At 38.3% G+C, this 8,927-nt stretch overlaps 1 protein-coding gene across 1 annotated transcript in view; it reads right to left on the minus strand.

Annotated features, from left to right (window-relative positions):
* Positions 1-8,927, minus strand: part of RAB28 (RAB28, member RAS oncogene family) — a 145,281-nt gene that overhangs the window by 88,738 nt on the left and 47,616 nt on the right. Inside the window, exon 4 of the mRNA XM_006873806.1 lies at positions 4,334-4,463. Coding sequence (XP_006873868.1) covers positions 4,334-4,463 — 130 coding nt within the window. The remainder of the gene's footprint in view (positions 1-4,333; positions 4,464-8,927) is intronic.

Consider the following 8,927-nt stretch of genomic DNA (forward strand, 5'->3'; position numbering starts at 1 on the left):
GGACCAGTCCCCGGAGAAGGCCATCATGCTTTAGACATGTTATCAGAACGGACCAGTCCCCGGAGAAGGCCATCATGCTTGGGAAAGAGAAAGAGGAAGACCCTCAAACAGGCAGACAGACTTCTGTGCAACTTTCATAACAACAACTGTGAGGACGGCCTAGGGCAGAGTGCTTTGTTTTGTTGTACACAGGGTTGCTATGAGTGGGAACCAACTAGATGGCACCTTGGGTGAACACTTACAGCTGGTACTGAAAACACATTTCTTGGATAAACGACCATGTCTAACTCATGATGCAGTCCTGCCATGCTGCTGTGGGTTAATGCTGGACTGCGAAGGTGCTTTCAGCCAGCTTCTCCTTGGAAACCCTATACAGGGTCACTATGGATCAGAACCGACCCGACGACACTTAACACCAGCAATAGCAACTCATTATCAATCTGGAAGAAAATATGGAATTTTCCAAGAGCTATTTCCTCCAGGACACTTTTGTGAAATCTCTATCTCAGACCCACTAACATACAAAGAAGCCTGTGTGGCACCGTGAGTTAAGCATTGGACTGCTAACTGAAAGGTCAGTAGTTCAAATCCACCAGCTGCTCCATGGGAGAAAGTTGAAGCTGTCCGCTTCTATAAAGATTTACAATCTCGGTAGCCCTAACGACTAGTTCTACTCCATCTGATAAGGTTGGTAGGAGTCAGTCAGAATCAACTAAACAGGAGTGAGCGTGGTTTTGGTTTTGGTAACCGAAAACTCTATATATAGGTCAGTAGGAGTTGGAAGAGACTTGACAACAACTTGTTTTTTTTTTTGGTTTTGGGCAATTTGTAATGCATGTTCATTCAAATTTAAGCTATGGTGGTGGTGGTTCTGTGCCGTGGAGTTGGTTCCGACTCATAGGAACCCTGTACAGGGTTTCTGAGGCTGTAAATCTTTACAGGAGCAGAAAGCCTCATCTTTCTCCCGCGGAACAGCTGGTAGTTTCAAACTGCTGACCTTGAGGTTGGCAGCCCGATTCGTAACCACTACACTACCAGAGCTCCTAATTTAAGCAATAGACAATACTTTTTGAAAGCTAGGATGATTAATAATAATAGTTATTGAATACTTCCTCTGCTTAAGACAACATGTAAAGTCCTTTTCAACATGATTAGAAAGAAATTATTATCCTCATTTCCACTTGAGGAAATTGAGGCTTAGAGATGCAGAGTAACTTGTCTGGCATCCTGCTGTGATTAAGTGAAGAAGCAAAAAATGTGTGTAATCCAACAACCCATGATGGTAACCACTACTCACCATCTCATTTAAAGATCTAAACAAAAATACTAACTAGTGCCTTCCAGTCTTTCAAAATAGAATATAATAATTTGTTTTCAGTATTATGTACTTTTAAATATTATATACTGAAATAAGAGTCCTAGTATGGTGCTACAGAACACTAGACTGCTAGCCACAAGGATGGCAATTCAAACCTACCAGCCGGTGCTTGGAAACACTATACAAGCATGGTCACTATGAGTCGGCAATTAGCAACATACTGAAATCATTTACTTCTACCAATCATTCTGTCTGTTACATTGAAGCAAAGCTCTTCCTCTGCTGGCCACTTCGTTAACTTGATTTAGTTACAATTTATATTGACATAAGAAAACTATTTTTTAGAAATGTTGTTATTGTTAAGTGCAGTGGAGTTGATTCTGAACCACAGCAATCCTGTATAGGGGTTTCCAAGAATCAGCTGGTTGGTCTGAACCACTGACCTTACAGTTCAAACTGACTTTTTGATCCAGCGCATTATCCTGCAGCACCACACCAGGTGTCTTTTATACAAATACAAATCCCTAATTTTTTCTAACATCAGACTAGCCTCTCTGCTCAGCTCAAATTTGTGAGACTATACCATATGTTATTAAAAAGCTAATGATCTTATAACTTACTAATTAAGAGCTAAGTGTGGAACAAATTCACACACATACTCACAATTTGTATAGAAATGTAAGTTCTCTTTCACCCTCTCCTTCAACTAAGCTTTGACTCAGGTTCAGCTAAGTTGACTAAGGTTACCAACATATTCACAGCCTACATGCACTTCTGTTCAACATATGCTTTCTATTCCAAGTTGCCAAGAATCAAGGTTGACAAAAAGCGTACTGAGACAGAATGTGACTATGTTTAGACAATGAAGAAAATAATCTAGTTTCATATGCTTTTCCATCAGGTTTGCCCTGCTTTGCCTTTAACAAATGTGTAGAGTCTTTGTTCATTCCATTGCTTTTTAATATAATAATATCCTCAAAATGGAGAGTATCTAATACTATACTATACTAACGCACCATCAATTTGGAAATACAAAATATAAAATATTCAGGAGACTTAGAGGTAAAGCCCTAATAGCCTTAACTACGGAAGGATCTTTCATTACATGATCATATGAAATTGGGCCAGGGACCGATTATGTGGTAAATAATATCCAGGGAAACGTCCATCTATAATCTCTTCATTTTACATCTACAACATTCTGTGTGACTGCATGCTCTGTTACACGATCCTGTTCTGAAAGAGAGTATTATAAATACATACAAGAAAGGGGTTACAGCTAAGCCCACAGTGAAAACACTTTTGACTTTTATGCTATTAAATTCTCAAACATAACACTGCATTAATTTTTTTTGCATAAATTCATATAACTTATATAAATATTTGCTTTTAAGACCTGGGAATGGCACCACCAGAGCAGTCCAATAGCCCATCCAGTCTGATATCCTGTGTTTGACAGTGACCAATGTTGGATGCCTCACAGGATAACATAAACACATAACATAATGTATCTAATTATGAGCCACTACACTATTACCCCAGATGGTGGTTAGATTAGATCCGGGAAGAAAGGAAAACACATCCCAGCCCCCAGCCCCCAGCTCTCCTCTCCTCTATAATTTGCAGCACAAATTGAACTGTAATACAAGTCACTGCTTTCTTAGGTAACACAGAACTGAGGCAGAGAGGGTCTCCTAAATGAAAAGTGATACTCAGAACTAAAGCCTGGGCTCATCACAAGCTAGGATTGCTACAGGAATTTTAATACACTCAAAAACACTGAATTCGCTCAGTTAAAAAGCATTATTTTCAAAATAGGTCAACAAAATTAACAACTAAAAGAAGAAGAAAAATACTATGCCTTCTACCCAAGTTTTACCATTTTGTGAGATGTAACACAGTTTTCTAGAAAGTATGATAATATCTGTATTTGCAACTCTTCTGGGAAATGATATCCACACCTGTTTTGTACGGATTTTTGGAGTAAGGCTTGGATTTATTAAATGTGCATCTAAGTGTGCAAAATCACATAATGCAGAAATTTCTTGGTATAGTCCTTCAGGAAGGACTATTTCCTAAACAATTACGGAGAGGAAAAAAAGTATCATACTTTTAAAGACCTTTGGCAAAGAGAATTCTCTAGACAGTATGCTTGGGTATTGATTTAACAATCCTTGTAGTCAGGAAACAATGTCTGACCTAAATCCTCCCTGGTACAATTTGAATTCATTTTCTCTTTTCCTGATCTCTAACAAGGAGAAGAATAGATTATATCACACTATTTCATAAATTTGAAAATCTTTATTAAGCCCTATGCTGAACTGAGTCTTATGATTTTTATATGCAAGATTTCATAGCCCAAAAGACAGGCCTCACAAATTTTGTACCCATCACTTTTACCAAGAATTTTGAAAAGTTTATAGAAAAAGATTCCATTATCTTTTATTTCAGTTGTACACAACCTTTTTAAAGCCTTCTTGTAGACACTTTCTCAAAAATAAATTTAAAAACAAAAGCAACTATGTTTCAGGACAAATGCCAAAAATCAGAAAAGACAGCTTATAAGAGATGTGAGCAAGGAACAATGCATCCAAAATTCCAAGCTGAAACAGCTTCCTTCCCTAGAACACAGGAGCATAAATACAATTGTATCTCTAGAAACCTCTGGGGCAGAGCTGAAGCTGCAGTGCAATATCATAAAATTTGCAGCTGCGTTACTGTTCTTAAATGATCCACGCAGATTCCTTACATCAGGAGAAACCAAAACACAGTCAGAAGTGAACTTACCTTAACAGGAACTGGCCGAAGCAACAGAGCAGTTAGGACAGACAAACACCAAAACAGTTATTGAAAAGACCGTATACACCCCTACGAATTTTCTATTCCAGCCATTTGCTCACTCAAGGGAAGCTGTAAATATTTATCCTTCCAAGAATCACATCTTTTTTTCAGGAATAAAAGTGACAGGCTAGACAAATAAACTTTACTATACATAACTAAGCATTAATAACTTACTTTTATTGCCCACCAAGGCAACCAGTGGCTGTGTTTCTGACTCCTCGCTCACTTTCTTCACCACCGAATACCAATCTTCCAAATTTTCAAAACTTTGGTAATTTGTAATATCATACACCAAGAGGATTCCCTGTCGCAAAAGAGAGAATATTTGAAATGTGCTACTTGAAAAATTATGTTAATACTGATTAGGTTTGAATAATGCTTCTGGCTATGATATCAAACAGTATAAAGATACAAATGTGGAATGTTTATACACGAATTAACTTCAAATCTAAGTCAATTACTAGCACTGATTTATTTCATTCAAGATAAATCCAGCAATTAAGATGCAATGCAAGCTAAGGTACAATTTCATCAAAATTGTGATTTCCCAACTTAATGTAAGAGCTGGTATGTGTTTGATAAACTACAATCAATAGGAGACTATCCCAGAAGAGAAGACGATAAGGTCTAGACTCCTGCTTCTGCCTTCGTCAGGTGACACATTTAAGCTTTCCAATAAATACCCATCTGTTGCTGATCTTCTTAAATATTTTTGAAAATGACAATTCCATAGCATCTCTGGATAATCCATTTCAGTGTTTAACACAATTTTCTTTAAATGGTGTAAGTCAATTTCCTCTCTGGGGCCTTTGTGCATTTGGAGAACAACTTGAAAGTAGCCTCCTTAGAATTCTGCTTCATGGACTTGAAGATAGTTCAGTAACTCCTTTATTGTCTCCTTTCCAGAGTAAACAAACTCAATTCCTTAAACTTCCCTCAAAGGACCTATTTTCTACCCCTTTAATCACTAGTGTTGCCTCTTCCCAGGACATATTCCATCCAGTTTTTTCACATCATCTTTAAAATGAGCAATGCAAAGTTGTACACGATACTGTAATAAGAGTCTGAGCAAAGCCAAATACAACAAAGGGATTGCTTCTTGCCTCTTGTAGATCGTATTCCTTTTAATATATCCCATTATCTTATGGGGGATGAAGGAGAAGTATACACACACACACACACACACACACACACACACAAATCAGCACTACATTCTTGATTTGCATCCAGTTCAAGGTCAAACACTTACTTAATAGAAAACAATGCATACAAATCATTCCAAATAAGTTCAAAGTTATTGGCCCCTAATGATATTTGTGTCTATTTCTAAGCTAATAATTTTTGTACCTACTATGTACCAGATGTTGTTAAGTGCTGTCGAATCAGTTCCAATTCATAGTGACCCTGCATAGGGTTTCCAATGCTATAAATCTTTGCAGGAGCAGAGAGCCTCATCTTTCTCCCACAGACCTGGTGGGCTCAAACTGCTAACCTTGTAGTTCACAGTCCAGCGCTCCTCCTACAGAGCCACAATGATCCCAGTTTTACTAATAAATGAAATTAAAGTAAGCAAAGTCACGCAGCAAGGTAAGTAACAGAGCTAGAACTTGAATTAAGGACTGAGGGGCTGTAAAAGTCCATTCATTCATTCCACAAATACTTGTCTGCCAAGCATTGTGAGGGTGTTAGGGATAAAAGATCCAGCTCTCACTGAACTCACTGTCGTGTAGCAAAGGCCTCATAGAAACAAAACGCTGGTAAATACTTATTAACTGGCTCAGGGCATGGCAGGGGTCGGGGGGTGATTTGACGTGTGTGATTGTCAATTTCCGTAATGGAAATACTCCCTTGTGGCCTCTTTCAAACTACCAATGTAAAGCCACTGAACACAGAGTTGGGTAGCACACCAAATCTACTCTACAGCTACAAGAGACGGAAATAACATCAAGAATACAGTCAAATACGTAGTACGTAATACATTTCGAACAAGTAATACCTTTGTCTTTAAAAGACTATGTGTTTGAATTTATATCATTTAATTTTTAATTCCATTTTCATTTAACAACTGGGACACAGAAATTCCTTAAAATGTAACAATTGACTCTCCTTCATAAGCATGCAGCTAATGTGACCTCCTAGTAGTACTATGCTATATTTTATTAAACCACATGGGTCCCCAAGTCATTCGCTTTTCTAAGTCTCAGGTTTCTTGGCTCTAAAATTAGATCAAGTTAAATAGTCCCTCTAATTCCTCTCATCTTAAAATATTCTCTAACTTTTATACAAAATCACTTATTCAATTCATTTTGATAATTTAAAACATCTCATTTTGTGATTAAGACATCTATTTTTGTCATTTTCCTAATATCCTTTCAAATAATTCTCATTACAGAATTATCTGGAACAATGAGACTAATCTAACTTTCCTTACTAGGAATAACATTCCAGAGATGACCTCTGAAGAAAACGCATCTTCCATCTGTTGATCACACCTCTGCAATGTTATACAGTATTTGAAACAACCACACTGTCCCAGTGGGGTATAGTCCTGAACCCAGGCCACCCTCTAGTGATCTTCAGCAATGCTTCTGTTATCTCACCTGTAAGATTCCTGTTCTGCCAGAGAACTGAGTAAGTGAAGTAGTAGGAGACTTTGTCAAAAACTATGGAAATACATATTTGTTAAAAATTGGTATTTGGCGTTAGAAGCTGTGCGGAGCTGGTGTGGGGTGCTTCGTGTCTCAGCTACTCTGAAAGCAGTGCATTCAGCAAGGCTGCCACGGAGCCTCTGTAAAAAAGGCCCAAGAGGTTCACAGCTTCAAATGAAGTGCATCGTGCGGCAACTGGAGCCAGAAGTCATGAGCGACAGCAGCGAGCAGAACTACCGGGAGCGGGTTAATGTCGAACAAGGAAAATGCAGAAGTCGCCATTTGACAAGTTTTATAAATGAGTATTTGAAGCTCAGGAATAAGTGAAGCTGAAATTTGAAAAAATGAAAGAAAGAATGCATGCTAATTATCAGACCAGAAGTCCCATTTGTAGAATACAAAGCAATTTGTGTGATGTGGGGAAGATGAAAGAAGTCAGAATATGAAACGGAAGAATGAAGAAAAGAAATAAAAATGAAGTTAAGATAAGAAGTAATCAGGAATAAGAAATCACTACCCTAAGAATCCCCTTCTGCTTCCAGAAGTGGAAGTGCTCATGGATCTAGGAAATCTGCAAGGCATACCCCTGCAAAGTCTCGCTCCAAGGAAGATTCCAGGTGTTCCAGATCAAAGTCCAGGTCCAGATCTGAATCTAGGTCTAGATCCAGAAGTTCTCAAAGACATTATATAAGGTTATGTTCTCGATCGCATCTTGGTCACGCACCCATTGATGATCCCGTAGCAGGTCTTATAGTCGAGATTATCGTAGAAGGTATAGCCACAGTTATTCTCCGACGTCTACTCTCAGGCGTCACATTGGGAATTGGACAAATCCTGATTCCAACTGTTATCTTGGAGTATTTGATTTGAGGGTATATACCACAGAGCAAGAGCTAGAAGTGTTCTCTAAGTATGGCCCAAATGCTGATATGTCCATTGTACATGACCAGCAGTCTATTCAAGAGGATTTGCATTTATATATTTAGAAAATGTAGATGATGCTACGGAAGCTAAAGGGCGTGCCAATGGAATGGAGCTTGATAGTCTAGGATCAGAGTTGATTTCTCCATAACAAAAAAGCCACATACTCCAACACACGAAATTTATATGGGGAGACTTACCTATGGCATGCGCACAGATCTACTCGAAATTTAAAGTGACAGTTTCCACTTAAAACCAAACGGCCACCACTCGTCTGTCAGTTTGTCATACTGTGGTGGCTTGTGAGTTGCTGTGATTCTGGAAGCTATGCCATGGGTATTTTAAATACCAGCAAGGTCACCCATGGTGGACAGGTTTCAGATGAGCTTTCAGACAAAGACAGACTAGGAAGAAAGAGTGACAAACTACTTCTGAATATTTAGTCACTAAAAACCTTATGAATGGCAGAGAAACACTGTCAGATACAGTACCAGAAAATAAGCCGCTCGGGTTGGAAGGCACTCAAAATGCGACTGGTGAAGAGATGCCTTCTCAAAGTAGAGTTGACTGTGATAACACGAATGGAGTAAAGCTTGTGAGAAAAAAGCCCGCAGGATCTTCATTTGCTGGTGGGGCACAACTTAAAATGAAGAGAGACAGCTGTAAACATCCACTGAAAATTGGAACATGGAATATACAAAGTATGAATCTCGGAAAATTGGAAGTTGTCAAAAATGAAATGGAACGCATAAACATAGATATCTTAGCATTAGTGAGCTAAAATGGACTGGTATTCGCCATTTGAAATCTGACAACCATATGGTTTATTATGCCGGGAATGACAAATTGAAAAGGAATGGTGTTGCATTCAACGTCAAATAGAACATAGCCAGATCAGTCATAAGGTACAATGCTGTCTGATAGGACAACGTCAATATACCTATAGGGAAGTTCAGTTAATACCACTATTATTCAAATTTATGAACCAACCGCTAAAGCCAGTGATGATGAAATAGAAGAATTCCATCAACTTCTTCAATCTGAAATTGATCAAACATGCAATCAAGATGTATTGATCATTACTGGTGACTGGAATGCAAAGGTTGGGAGCAAAGAGGAAGGATTAGTAGTTGGAAAATATGGCCTTGGTAATAGAAATGATGCTGGAGAACACATGATAGAATTCTGCAAAATCTATG

Source organism: Chrysochloris asiatica, unplaced genomic scaffold (genome assembly GCF_000296735.1).
Source record: "Chrysochloris asiatica unplaced genomic scaffold, ChrAsi1.0 scaffold00256, whole genome shotgun sequence".
NCBI lineage: Eukaryota > Metazoa > Chordata > Mammalia > Afrosoricida > Chrysochloridae > Chrysochloris > Chrysochloris asiatica.